At 44.4% G+C, this 14,978-nt stretch overlaps 1 protein-coding gene across 1 annotated transcript; it reads left to right on the forward strand.

The window, feature by feature from the left end:
• Positions 1-6,204: 6,204 nt before the first annotated feature.
• LOC120027618 (suppressor of cytokine signaling 7-like) lies at positions 6,205-13,780 on the forward strand. The gene is made up of 9 exons (XM_038972619.1): positions 6,205-8,019; positions 8,333-8,394; positions 8,545-8,649; positions 9,351-9,482; positions 10,130-10,278; positions 10,767-10,935; positions 12,093-12,221; positions 12,416-12,551; positions 13,090-13,780. The coding sequence occupies exons 1-9, from the start codon at positions 6,494-6,496 to the stop codon at positions 13,208-13,210; spliced, it is 2,529 nt and encodes an 842-aa protein (XP_038828547.1). The 5' UTR covers positions 6,205-6,493; the 3' UTR covers positions 13,211-13,780.
• Positions 13,781-14,978: the final 1,198 nt, after the last annotated feature.

Genomic DNA, 14,978 nt, shown 5'->3' on the forward strand with positions numbered 1-14,978 from the left:
AGCCTCATAAGCCTCTTCTCTCATCTCTCTTTACGTCTCTTCTCCTTCTCCCCAGTTGTAGTCATACAGGCAGAGGTGCTCCAGCAGGTGTTTGCTGTAACGACAAAGGAGAGTCGATCATCTGTAGCACTGTCTCAGACACACAACACACCGTGTTCATTTGTGCCCCATAATCACACACTCCTCACACACACACACGGATAAAAATCATACTCTCTACCTCCGATGGGAATTGGGGGAATCCAACTGGTGTTCCTGGTTAATCCTGCATGTCGGTGGGAGGGAGAGGGAATTGTTGGGGAAATCCAGTGGCGTTCCCGCTCAATCCCATTACCATTCCCAGCATGTCCACAGTCAATCTGTCTGTCACTCCCATGTTTGTATTCCCGTTTCCCGGCGACAAGTCCCCTGTGAGAGCAGCAGCAGAGCAACGAGAGACAAAACCAACCGAGATTAGAGAGAGAGAGAGGTGCGCCACACTCCCAGCCCAAAGAAAGCGCTACCGTGTACGATAGGAGGAGGCAGAGAGGGAGGAGGGGAGGGAGGGAACAGCACAAAATTGAAGGTCTGAGGCAAGGTGGGGGGAGAGAGAGAAAGCAGGTATAGTAGCGTGTGGAAGGGGAAAGAAAAAGAGCAGCTTTCCTCCGTCTCTCTCTTCTGCGCTCCTCCTTCTATCTGCCTGTTACATTCTTTCTCGCTCCACAGCGAGTAAAAAAGCATCTCTCGCGCTCACTGTCCACTCTCTTTCTCTCTCTCTGACTGACCGTGATTACCCCTGCTCCTCAACCTCTACCCCCTCTCTCTCTCTGCCCCTCCCTCTCTCTCTTTCTGTGATTCCCCCTCAGTATGCTGCTGGAGATGCTAAGGTAACTGTTGTGCCTGTGGAGTGATGAGAGTGCACATCTGTTGGCGGCAGGGACGGCCGTGTATGTATGTGTGTGTGTTTGTGTGTGTGTGTGTCTGCAGCGCAAAGAGGAGAGAGGATGATGCAGGATGAGAGTTAATCCGCCTGTATTTGGGCATCCATCAGAATCGTGCGCTCGATGGTTTAACCCCTGGCATTCCAGCGGGGTCAACCAGGAGAGTGGATGAGGGACCAGGCTGCTCTTAGATCATCCAGGAATATGTACACAGTGACACACACTGTCAGGGAAACCAGGGATTCTATAGATATGATGATGCTTGCAGCTGTATGATGTGTGTTGACAAATAGATTGCCAGTGTCTATTTAGTGAACAGGTGGAGGTAGATTCATATTGAGTGTCATTATGTGTGGCTATAAAATGGGAATCTCCCTTATCATACGATTCAGTATTCATCATCACTTAGAATGAGGGAAGAAGGGAGGTTGGGAGAGAAGGAGAGAGAGAGGGGGAGTGTTTGTGTGTGTGAGAGGGCGCGAGTGTGATTGTGATAGAGAGAGAGAGAGAACAAGAGAGAGAGACACCTCCCACCCCTTCCTATATCGCAGTGATGGAGCAGGCTCTGGGTGATGCAGGCAAATCCTTGTTTTGGTGCCATGGCAACGGGCTTCTGAGAATTTTCATCCATTCCTGTGGGCCCCCTACCCCCACCCAGGACTGCAGAGCAGGGGAGGTGCTGCAGTGGTGTGGGAAAGACAATGAGGCTGCACAGATGTGTGTGTGTGTGTGTGTGTGTGTGTGTATGCGTGTGTGTGCATAGGTGTGTATGTCACAGTACATTGATTGCAGTTGTATGAATGTATGTGCAGACTTTATCAACGTGTTTGTTGGTGTGGGTCCGTGCATATGGCATGTGTGTGTGAGTGCGTACGTGTGTGTGTGTGTGTGTGTGTGTGTGTGTGTGTGTGTGTGTGTGTGTGTGTGTGTGTGTGTGTGTGTATTTAAGTGTGTATAATTTGTGTGTTTCTGTGTGTTCACATGTGCCTGTGCTTTTACTGTATGTAGTTGGGAGTTTGTTCATAGTAATACAGAATTAAGCCTGCTTGTAAATGTTAAGATACCTAATGATCAGTGCATAGTCTGTGTTTATGTATACATCCATTTAAATCTCACATTCAGGACTCAATGGCAATGCAAATCTCACAATCAGGACACTGTTTAAAATGACCTGAGATAAGCAATCAATTGTATAGTTGTGCATATGTGCATTTTCAGCCCCTTGTGTTGCCAGCCCTGTCCAACATTACCTGTATGAGCAGCTTTTGAATGAAACATTATCTGTGATCATGATAATGCATTACTCTGCACCATCTCATTGACTTAAATATATGTGTTTACATACTAGTTAGCACTCATCAAGAATTAAATGTATTTTCCAATCCATTCTACGATATTCATTTGTATACAACTGGACTTCGGTGGGTTTACCATCATTGGTGGCCTGTTGCACCACCTTCTGGTTAAGAGATGTAAGTAAAATATATATACAGTTGAAGTCGGAAGTTTACATACACCTTAGCCAAATACATTTAAACTCAGTTTTTCCACAATTCTTGACATTTAATCCTAGTAAAAATTCCATGTCTTAGGTCAGTTAGGATCACCACTTTATTTTAAGAATGTGAAATGTCAGAATAATAGTTGAGAGAATGATTTATTTAAGCTTTTATTTCTTTCATCACATTCCCAGTGGATCAGAAGTTTACATACACTCAATTAGTATTTGGTAGCATTGCCTTTAAATTGTTTAACTTGGGACAAATGTTTCGGGTAGCCTTCCACAAGCTTCCCACAATAAATTGGTTGAATTTTGGCCCACTCCTGACAGAGCTGGTGTAACTGAGTCAGGTTTGTAGGCCTCCTTGCTTGCACACAATTTTTAAGTTCTGCCCACAAATTTTCTATAGGATTGAGGTCAGGGCTTTGTGATGGCCACTCCAATACCTTGACTTTGTTGTCCTTAAGCCATTTTGCCACAACTTTGGAAGTATGCTTGGAGTCATTGTCCATTTGGAAGACCCATTTGCGACCAAGCTTTAACTTCCTGACTGATGTCTTGAAATGTTTCTTCAATATATCCACATAATTTTCCTCCCTCATGATGCCATCTATTTTGTGAAGTGCACCAGTCCCTCCTGCAGCAAAGCACCCTCACAACATGATGCTGCCACCCCCGTGCTTCACGGTTGGGATGGTGTTCTTCGGCTTGCAAGCGATCCCCCTTTTCCTCCAAACATAACAATGGTCATTATGGCCAAACAGTTCTATTTTTGTTTTATCAGACCAGAGAACATTTCTCCAAAAAGTACGATCTTTGTCCCCATGTGCAGTTGCAAACCGTAGTCTGGCTTTTTTATGGCAGTTTTGGAGCAGTGGCTTCTTCCTTGCTGAGCGGCCTTTCATGTTATGTCGATCTAGGACTCGTTTTACTGTGGATATAGATACTTTTGTACCCGTTTCCTCCAGCATCTTCACAAGGTCCTTTGCTGTTGTTCTGGGATTGATTTGCACTTTTCGCACCAAAGTACGTTCATCTCTAGGAGACAGAACGCGTCTCCTTCCTGAGCGGTATGACGGCTGCATGGTCCCATAATGTTTATACTTGCGTGCTATTGTTTGTACAGATGAACGTGGTACCATCAGGCGTTTGGAAATTGCTTCCAAGGATGAACCAGACTTGTGGAGGTCTACAATTATTTTTCTGACGTCTTGGCTGATTTCTTTTGATTTTCCCATGATGTCAAGCAAAGAGGCACTGAGTTTGAAGGTAGGCCTTGAAATACATCCACAGGTACACCTCCAATTGACTCAAATTATGTCAATAAGCCTATCAGAAGCTTCTAAAGCCATGACATCATTTTCTGGAATTTTCCAAGCTGTTTAAAGGCACAATTAAATGAGTTATTTAAACTTCTGACCCACTGGAATTGTGATACAGTGAATTCTAAGTGATATAATCTGTCTGTAAACAATTGTTGGAGAAATTAGTTGTGTCATCCACAAAGTAGATGTCCTAACCGACTTGCCAAAACTATAGTTTGTTAACAAGAAATTTGTGGAGTGGTTGAAAACGAGTTTTAATGACTCCAACCTAAGTGTATGTAAACTTCCGACTTCAACTGTATTTTTACAATGGATTGAATGAGTCATGATTTATGGGTGAAAACCTTTGTCATCCTTTGTCTGCAAGGTGGTGGGTTTTGTATATGACAGGTGGAGCAAATTGATAGCATCCTGAAATCTGAAATAGGGTATCCAACAAGGGGAGATAGGCATTGCTGAAATGTAGGTTGTCAAGCTCAGGACAGTGCTGCTTGCTCTGATGGAAGGCTCTAGAATTCCCCAATCATGTCTTATCACTTTAATTGGGGAACAATGAGTGCAGTCTAGGAAGCCACTCCTCTGGATCTAGCAGGCTAAAAGTGGAAGTCAAATGGTTATGATAGGAGAGGTCTAATTATAAACGCCCATGCATTGATGATTTATCTTTTGCAAATTAATTGGTGGAATTTATATTCTATCCTGTTCTATTCTATGACATTACATTTTATGAGTGACACATGGATTGCTGAATCACCATATTTATGTTTTTAAGTGCAGTCATAGAGTGTGAGGGCCTGTGTAAGGACTCTCGTCCAGGATGTTTTGACAATGTGGCACAGTCGGGAATAGAATAGAATCTTATATTTGTTATTTTTCTCCCCTAATTTAATTAGTCACTTTACTAGCACAATGTTAGATTATTTCTTCCTGAGCCAAATTGAATTGAAATTGACACAGCTTTTAAATTGGCGAAGACTGGGCGGTGAGATGCCAAGAACAGACTGAGCAGAGCAGGTGCCCAGCACTGCCCACGGTCATTGGCACAAGTGGTCAGATTTTATTCTGTGCACTGGAGAAGATAATGGACTAATTTGTTGAAGTCATGCAATAATTTGCCAAGACATGCAGTGAAATCAAAATAGGCCTTGCATACTAAATGTTTATTAATGCCTAAGCTATTACGGGTGTTATTACTATGCTGATTCTTGCAATGAACATAGCTTATTATACAGCCATCAATCAATAAAATTCAGCAACAACAAATATAGTCCTGTATTGAATTAATTTCCCCCATTCAATGTCAATAATAGGAACAATTTGAATGTTGGAATATTTAGGCTACTATGCAAGTCACAAATTGCAAAGTAGCCTAGCATTCTGAATTTTTTTATTATTAGTTTTATTTTGTGTCTATTTTTTGTATTGCTAGATATTACTGCACTGTTGGAGCTAGAAAACACCAGCATTTTGCTGCACCTGCGGTAACATCTGCAAAGCTGTGTACACGACCAATAAACTTTCATTTGATTTCTCTCTCTCATCACTTCACACTACAGGGAGAGAGAATTTTGTGCACACTGCCCACAAAATGAGATGGAAACTGAGCTGCACTTCCTAACCTCCTGCACCACATTAGAGAGAGAAATCAAATGAAAGTTTATTGGTCGTGTACACAGATTTGCAGATGTTATCGCAGGTGCAGCAAAATGCTTGTGTTTTCTAGCTCCAACAGTGCAGTAATATCTAGCAATACAAAAAATACACACAAAATAAAACAAATAATTAATAATTGCAGAATGCTAGGATACTTTGCAATTAGTGACTTGCATAGTAGCCTAACTATTCCAATATGACCATATTAGAGACACGTATTTCCCTTAGATTACACAGATCCACAAAGAATTCGAAAACAAACACGATTTTGATAAACTCCCATATCTACTGGGTGAAATAACACAGTGTGCCATCACAGCAGCAAGATTTGTGACCTGTTGCCACAAGAAAAGGTCAACCAGTGAAGAACTAACACCATTGTAAATACAACCCATATTTCTGCTTATTTATTTTCCCTTTTGTACTTTAACCCTTTGTACATCGTTACAACACTGTATATATACATAATATGACATTTGTAATGTCTTTATTCTTTTTGAACTTTTGTGAGTGTAATGTTTACTGTTCATTTTTATTGTTTATTTCACTTTTGTATATTATCTACCTCACTTGCTTTGGCATTGTTAACATATGTTTCCCATGCCAATAAAGCCCCTTGAATTGAATTGAATTGAAACGGGGGAGGGAGAGGGAGACAAGGGACACACTGAACGCAGAATGCAGAATGCATAGGATTTGCGGAAGTGAGGGAGCGGGTGGGGCTTCGCTGGGAACCGGAGAGAGAGAGAGAGAGAGAGATAGGGAGAGAAAGAGAGAGAGTGGTCAGACTTGTGAGGCTTTTTATTCTAACAAATGAGACTGTATGTTTGACCCCGGGGTTCGCCTGCGTACAACAGCAAGCTGGATATACTCGCTTGGTCTTCGTTAGAATATAAATGGATGTCGTTTTTTTGTAGGCGCTTATCTGTGCGATAATGAAAGAACGCTTGAAATAGTTTATTCGCTTGTAGCCTATTTATGGTAGATAGCGCTTTGGCCCTTCTTTATTATAAGACAACGGGGATCCATCAAACGGCGGTAGCTATGTGAAGCGTAGAAATCGTTTATTCCCTTTCGTGAATTGAGGAATAATTATGAACAACGCACAAGATATGTCTCCCGATTTTGTCTTGATGCGCCTGGTTTCCGCGGCCGAGGATGACCGCTTGGACGAGGAAAATGGGAATCTGTCGTCGGGTGGAGTGGTGGCAGGACTCGGTAAAGAGGTCTTGGCTCATAGCAACATGAAAGCGGGCTTGGAATTCGCCCGAGATCCCACGACAGGCCTCGCGCATTCCGGCAATCTCTCCTCGCTGAACAATGCACAGCAGAGCGGCGGAACGGCGGCACCTGACACCGGGGTGATGGCGACTAAACCGTCGGTGTCTATTCCTCCTCCTCCACACAGCGCCATGGAGGCCAAGGGCTTTGAGTTCGCTCACAGAGGCGGCTTACGGCCTCAGCTCCTTGTGTTTCCTAACATATTGAGGGATGGTGAGGGGATTTTAGACTGTGAATCCGACGGTCGGAATCAGTCGAGGAAACATATTGTTTTGGACAAGACCTCCGGCTCTGTCTCCGACCTAATCGGAGGCATCAATAACAATACGCTCAGTGCCGGCAACGCGCAACAGCAGAACCATCTGTCCCAGAGCTGGGGTCTGCATCCCCGGGTGGTATTATCCACGGTTGCTGCCGATATCGAGGGAGGTGAGCTATGCCACCGGCACAGTTTGATCACCAACCCATCAGACTGGCCTCCCTTATCGGATAAATCCAATCCTTTCACCATGATAGAGTCGAAATGGGGGTGCACAACCGGGGAGCTGCCCGACGGCCCAGTGTTCGACCTGGCCAGAAGGTTCGGGGAGCTGGGGCTCGGCGCGGTACCCAAGATATTATTCAAGGACGGGGCGGGGATGCCCCAGTGCTCGTGTCAGGGCGCACATGGGCCGGCACCAGCGGGGATGGGGCATGGGGATGACCCGACTGAGACTAGCGATGCTTTGTTGGTGCTGGAGGGGCTGGGGACTGGGGACGTGGCCAGGCTGGGTATCACTGGATGCCCGGAGGACGATTCGGATGAAAGTCGAGCACGTCGAGTTCAGAAGATGTCCGGTGCATTTTCTCTCAGTAGCTTTCAGGCAGAGTTGACCAGACAGATGGAAGGGGTGGCTGGAGAACCTTGTCCGTCGGCGCACTGTGACGCACAAGTATGTAGCCTGCATGGAAACGTACCTAACCCAACTCAACCGAGCCCGGGAGATACAGAACAGAATCTGGAGGTGTCGACATTACCTGGGGCCTCAGCGGCTACACCGAGCTCGGACCGACCTGTCAGTCCAACCCCTAGCCAGGCATCGACACCCCGGAAGCGGGCGGACAAGTGCGTCAGTGAGCCCCGGACTCCAACCGGTCGGGTCGAGAAAACACTAAAAGTTCCAGGGAAGTCCAGAAAGGGCTCACTTAAAATACGCCTGAGTAAACTTTTCAGAACTAAAAGCTGTAGTGGTTCCAATAGCCTTCTGGATAAGAGGCCATCAGTGGCCTTTTCAATCTCATCCGCTGGAAGTCTAATGGATATGGCCAGTGGAAGTGGTGGGGAGCATGACGTGGACAGGTAAGGACTTCCACACTTTTAAGCATTGTGAGTAATTACTGATTGTATGCCTATAATTTATAGCAGGCTATATAGAGGTCAACTCATTTATTGATTGGTTACAGTGCCAGGTAATATTGTAGAGCCTATCCTAAAATATAATATTTTCTATCAGGATATTATAGGCCCATAACTGTCAGAATCTTTTCTAAATCTGGGTTATTCTATATCTAGGCTACCTAACTCTAATATCTATTTTTCACCCGATCACCTCTATATTCCATCCCTCTATAACTTATTTCATTCCTATTTTGCTGTCTTTCTCTTGCCACAGCCAACCCCGAATGACCAGGGCCCAAAGTGCTTTCTCTCCTGCTTCCTTTGCTCCTTTCACTGGTAAGGGGCTCTACCATTTCTTGGCTGAGGAGGCAAACTCTGGTCCAAGAACTCACGTTTCTTTACTAGCATCACTCTCTTCCTCTATCATTTCCTTTCTCACATTCCCTCTCTCTCTTTCTCTTTCATTCTTTCCATTTCTGGGTGCAGGTGAGACTGTTTCATTGGTGGATGTGGATATTTCGAGGAGAGGGGCGAACACTCCGCACCCTCCCACGCCTCCACCTCCGCCACGCAGAAGTCTCAGTCTATTAGGTACTTTACCTCCTTTCTTTCCCTCTGTTCTTTCTCTCTTTGTCTCTATAGAGTAGCCTATTTTTCTCTGTGTGTTTCCTTGTCCCTCCCTTTCTTGCACGCATCTCTTTTGCTTATGTTTCTACCTGTAGGCACACACAAACACTAAAAATGATTCCTGCATACCCTCACTCACCCTGCTCTCCTATACCCACCATATTACCTCCCTCTCCTGAAAGCTATATCACAGTATATAAACATACCCATTCTGTTCTATGGTGATGGAGAGCCTAATAGCTTTACACCTTCTCTGATCCCCACGGCTACACTCACATCAACAGCCATAAGTCTGAGGGACTGTTGTATTGTGGCCTTATAGACCAGTGTTTCTCAACGTCGATCCTGGGGACCCACCCTCTCGACCTAAAGGAATTGAATGTTCATCCAGGCAGTGGAACAAGGTCAAACCAATTTGCTGAATGTCACGTTGAATCACCCATTTCTCGCAACCTAGAAATATAAACTTACATCAGATGTTGTTTTGATTTGTTAGTTACCCTAGAATACTTCAAGGAGTGCATTAAAAATATATATATATATATAAAAAAAGGTTGAGATGAAAACTTCACATCACAGTGGGTCCAGAGGAGCGGAGTTGAGAAAGCCTGTGATATAGACCCCTCCCTGGTCTGAAACCCCCCTTCCCCCCTGCTCTGTTCCAGATGACATAGGTGGGCCGCAGCCTGGTCCTTTCCTAGTGAGTGTTATGGGGGCCTCCCTACAGTCCCTCCCCCTGCCTCTTCCTCCTCCTCATCCTTCCCATGCCACCATCCAGCATAGTATCAGCCTCAATGGTAAGACACCAGAGAGCAGAGGGCAGGGAGCTGTGCATGGGGCAAACGGACGGGCGGTGTCGTGATAGAGCACGTAATGGCCAGAGCTAAGACTCTGAAAAAACCATAATACAAAACAGTACCAATATGATATATTTATAATGCTGTATTTATAAACGTGTGAATATATCAGTAATCATTCATATGTGTAATATCTGCAGCTCTGAATATATATGTAACATACAACCTATATGCCTGTCAGCTAATGCCTAAGTTCATAGAGTGATATGGTGTGACACATGCGTGTTGTGGTCAAGGTTGCATCATGTCCCTCAGGTGAAATACTGTAAGTGCTTGTATTCAGGAAAGACTATACAGACCGATCAGCGTGGAAATGAATCGTGAAGGTGCATGGTGTGCGGTCGGAAACCAATGCTTGTCTAATATTTTTATTATATGCCTTGAGAATTAGTATTTGTGGCACCTGGTCTGTCTAAGCAGTCTTACTCAAATTGAACACTGTTATCATCTATTAGTAACAGGTCCTAACTTGAGATCTATGCATGTAACTTGAACTTTCTAGCAACTCCCATTTATACCAAATGCAATGGTTTGGGCTACACATTCATATCATTGTGTCTAACTGAATATTGCTCTATTTGTTTCAGATGCATTCCTCCGGGCCCTGCCTCACTCCACCTCTTCACAGCTCCTCTCAGCTCCTCCCCCTTCCAGGTTGGCCCCGCCCCCAAGGCTCTGTCCTCTGAGGCGGCCTGAGGCCAGCAACTTCACCGCTAGTCTGAGAGAGCTGGAAAAGGTAATTGCGACACACTCAACGACACTCGCAAATACACATACATGTTGACTGAATCACTACTAATCGATTGGGTTACATACTAGCAAATAGGTACAAACCTTTAATTCATGATAACTGCCTTGGTGTGGGTGGGTGTGTGTGTGATAACAAACCTTTAATTGATGATAACTGCCTTGGTGTGGGTGGGTGTGTGTGTGATAACAAACCTTTAATTGATGATAACTGCCTTGGTGTGGGTGGGTGTGTGTGTGATAACAAACCTTTAATTGATAATAACTGCCTCATGACATGAATTCAGTTCTGTGTTTGTATTAGATTCTATGGATGGTGTGTATGTGTGTGTGTGTGTGTGTGTGTGTGTGTGTGTGTGTGTGTGTGTGTGTGTGTGTGTGTGTGTGTGTGTGTGTGTGTGTGTGTGTGTGTGTGTGTGTGTGTGTGTGTGTGTGTGTGTGTTTCTATGATAATCACACCTACATGTCTATCCCCAGTGTGGCTGGTACTGGGGTCCTATGAACTGGGAAGATGCAGAGATGAAGTTGAAGGGGAAGCCTGATGGGGCGTTCCTGGTGAGGGACAGCTCTGACCCCCGCTACATCCTCAGCCTCAGCTTCCGCTCCCAGGGAGTCACACACCACACGCGCATGGAGCACTACAGAGGTGAGTTACACACACCACACACGCATGGAGCACTACAGAGGTGAGTTACACACACCACACACGCATGGAGCACTACAGAGGTGAGTTACACACACCACACGCGCACAGAGCACTACAGAGGTGAGTTACACACACCACACGCGCATGGAGCACTACAGAGGTGAGTTACACACACCGCATGGAGCACTACAGAGGTGAGTTACACACGCCGCATGGAGCACTACAGAGGTGAGTTACACACACCACACGTGCATGGAGCACTACAGAGGTGAGTTACACACACCACACACGCATGGAGCACTACAGAGGTGAGTTACACACACCACACGCGCACAGAGCACTACAGAGGTGAGTTACACACACCACACGCGCATGGAGCACTACAGAGGTGAGTTACACACACCACACGCGCATGGAGCACTACAGAGGTGAGTTACACACACCACACGCCGCATGGAGCACTACAGAGGTGAGTTACACACGCCGCATGGAGCACTACAGAGGTGAGTTACACACACCACACGCGCACGGAGCACTACAGAGGTGAGTCGTGTGTACCGTAAATACGCAGAAACACACACAGTCAGTCAATGGCACAAATATAAATGTTGTAGCTACTCACTCAGTCATCATGTTTATTAACACACGTACACACGCACACACACCCATACACTCACACAGACACACACACACAGAGCAAAGTGGTGAGTCACCCACACACAAAGTGGGTAAACGACAAAGACATGCTCGCAAATATACATGGCATATGCATAAAGCACTTCTAACAGGATTTACTCACATACAGACACATTCATCATGCAGTGTAAATATATGACAGACAGAAAGCATGCAGTTAATTCTATTTATGTTTTACACATACTGCACATATCAGCCACCCAACCCACGGGGTAGTTGAGAAAAACAAGTTTGATACATGACATATGATATAATACGTGCCGATAAAAAAAGTAATAAAGCATTATACCTGAGCACTTTAAATAAAGTGGTACCACTAGGTTCTATTTCATTCCCCTTTAAATTGTATTTGATTCTATTTCATTCCCCTTTAAATGGTATGTGGTTCTATTTCATTCCTCTTTAAATGGTTTGTACGTGTGAGTGTAAGTGGTGTGTCCCTTCCATGTTTCCATCTATAGGGACATTCAGCTTGTGGTGTCATCCCAAGTTTGAGGACCGATGTCATTCTGTGGTGGAGTTTATCGAGCGAGCCATCATGCACTCCAAAAATGGAAAATTCCTCTACTTCCTGCGTTCACGTGTGCCAGGTAAAAACGTCCCCCATTCCTACACGGCCTAACCAATTAGATGTTTATGTGAACTACCACATAGTGTAGTGGTTGTAATGACAGTAAGCATAGCATACAAGGTTGCTGAGAGGTTACGAGCATCTGTATTGGTCGTTTGTGCTCATTCGTGTGTGTGCGTGTCGAATGTGTGTGTGTGTGTGTGTGTGTTCCAGGGCTCCCCCCTACCCCGGTGCAGCTGCTCTACCCAGTGTCCCGGTTCAGCAACGTCAAGTCCCTGCAGCACCTCTGTCGCTTCTGCATCCGACAGATGGTCCGCATCGACCACATCCAGGAGCTGCCGCTGCCCAAGTACTGCCATACTCAATTTATCAAAATATTGATTTAGTCATTCATTTTAACCTTGTATCTGTTTTCTTGGAAATAGTTGTTAGTGAATTAGCATTCTCTCCTGAGCTTTGATAGAAATGCCTCAGCATATTATTTTAGTTTAAATAAAGAACTCATGGAAATAATCCTTGATTGCTGACAGACTAGACATGGATGATGCGCTTTGAGACCAAGTGAAAAGTGCTATTTATAGCAGCTGTACTTTAATGCAATCCATCATCATCATCATCATCAGTTTCCTTTATTTAATGGAGTGTTATACACAGAGAGAATACTACTTAATGCAATCCATCATCATCATCAGTTTCCTTTATTTTATGGAGTGTTATACACAGAAAGAATATTACTTAATGCAATCCATCATCATCATCATCATCATCAGTTTCCTTTCTTTTATGGAGAGTGTTATACACAGAGAGAAAACTACTTCACATGCTAAACATAATGTAAAGGTATCTTTTTGCATAAGGGGTTACTCATTTGACCTCTCCCTCTCCAGACCACTGATCATGTACCTGAGGAAGTTCTACTACTATGATGCAGAGGAAGAGATGTACCTGTCAATCAAGAGCATTCGACCAGGGGCTGGAGTAGAGAAAGAGGCGGAGTCTCAGACGTAACTGGAAGAGGTGTCTGCTGGTCTGCCAGTCTTCCAGCATCAGCCAATCAAAGTCCTCGGCACCCTGTGAATCCAGTCGGCTGCAGTCAAAGGGATCCAGATGACCTAGCCCTTCTCTTGACTTTGGCCAATGAGAGTAGAAAGGGACAGTAGTGGAATGCTGGAAAATTGTCCATACGGAGTGCACACATGGGGCAGGGACAAAAAAGGACACAGCCTCGTTGAGAACGGACTGGAGAACGGACTCTTCTAGCCTGTAACAACCTGAAAACAAAAAACAACAACTTGAACCTAGACTTTGAATCAATCCCTAGACAGATATTCACTGTACCTATGAACTGAAGTTGATGCACTGGTCCATTTGTACTACTATTTTTTTCCATTATCATCATTTCCTTGTTTTCTTCCCTCCTGTTGCTATGAGGGTTGTTGTGGATTCCAATTGGCCCACAGGAGGCCATGGTTGATCTTTGTTTGTTGGTTTTAATTGTCAAAAAATCCTTGATTGTAACTTGCTCATCATTCTGTTCCTCCGTACCCCAAGCTGGCCACAGGCTCAGCATTTTCAGTAAAAAAGAAAAAATATGGCTTCCCTCTTTTGCACAATCATTTTTAATTGACTGAAGTAAAGTGGTAGTAGGAGCCAGGCGCACCGGTTTGAGTGTGTCAAGAACTGCAACGCTGCTATGTTTTTCACGCTCAACAGTTTCCTGTGTGTATCAACAATGGTCCACCACCCAAAGGACATCCAGCCAACTTGACACAACTGTGGGAAGCAGTGGTATCAACATGGGCCAGCATCCCTGTGGAACACTTTTCACACCTTGTTGAGTCCATACCCTGACAAATTGAGGCTGTTCTGAGGGTAATGCACACCTCAATCCACACATACATAGTGACACATGACCACTGACACACACGTGCAGGCCTTCATGAGGGTGCACAACTCAATATTAGGAAGTTGATCCTAATGTTTTGTACCCTCAGTGTATGTCAGTTCCCTGTGTGGGTGTTTTTGCGGTAATGATGAACATGGCCCTTTCAATCCATACAGACTGATGTAATAATTAAGTAGTTGTGTAAACAGCATCAATGTCAAATGTTTTTACTCTGTCATACACTCTTGATAACTAAACCACCAATGACAACACACACCCTGTTGTATAGTTGTGGGGACAAGAGGCATGCAAAGCATAAAGGCAATGTCAATCTTAACACAGAATAGTTTTTAACACTTGCACTTGACAAAAACAACTCATCCTGTAATTTTGACTGCTTTGCTTTTTAGTTCCCCCCTACCAAATGTATGCTTATTTCATAGTGCCCTTTTTTCATTGTTATCCTATTCATGCATGCACACACACAGACTCACGCACAGAGACACACACACACACACACACACGAAGGATGATTTTAGGAGAACAAGGACTGCTCATTCACACATGCTCCTATGTTGGGGGCCAACTCAATGGATGGACAACAGATGAACTTGAGAGCTAACTATGCCAGCAGTATTGGTGATTTGCCTCTATAGAGAGAATCCAGTTGTGTAAATGGGTTTGTGATGATACATTGAAATAGGAAATTAGATAAGAAGGCCCAGCAGGTCTACACTAAGAGTATAATAATTTTATATTTTTAATTCTGAGCTGATTTTTTTTGTATAATTGTTTTACTGATTGTGTTGAAATGGAAATGACTCTAACCATGAACCGGTCTCTTGTTGCTGACTGGTTTCAAATTCTTGCCCTCTATACCCATCAAACTCA

Source organism: Salvelinus namaycush, chromosome 2 (genome assembly GCF_016432855.1).
Source record: "Salvelinus namaycush isolate Seneca chromosome 2, SaNama_1.0, whole genome shotgun sequence".
Lineage (NCBI taxonomy): Eukaryota > Metazoa > Chordata > Actinopteri > Salmoniformes > Salmonidae > Salvelinus > Salvelinus namaycush.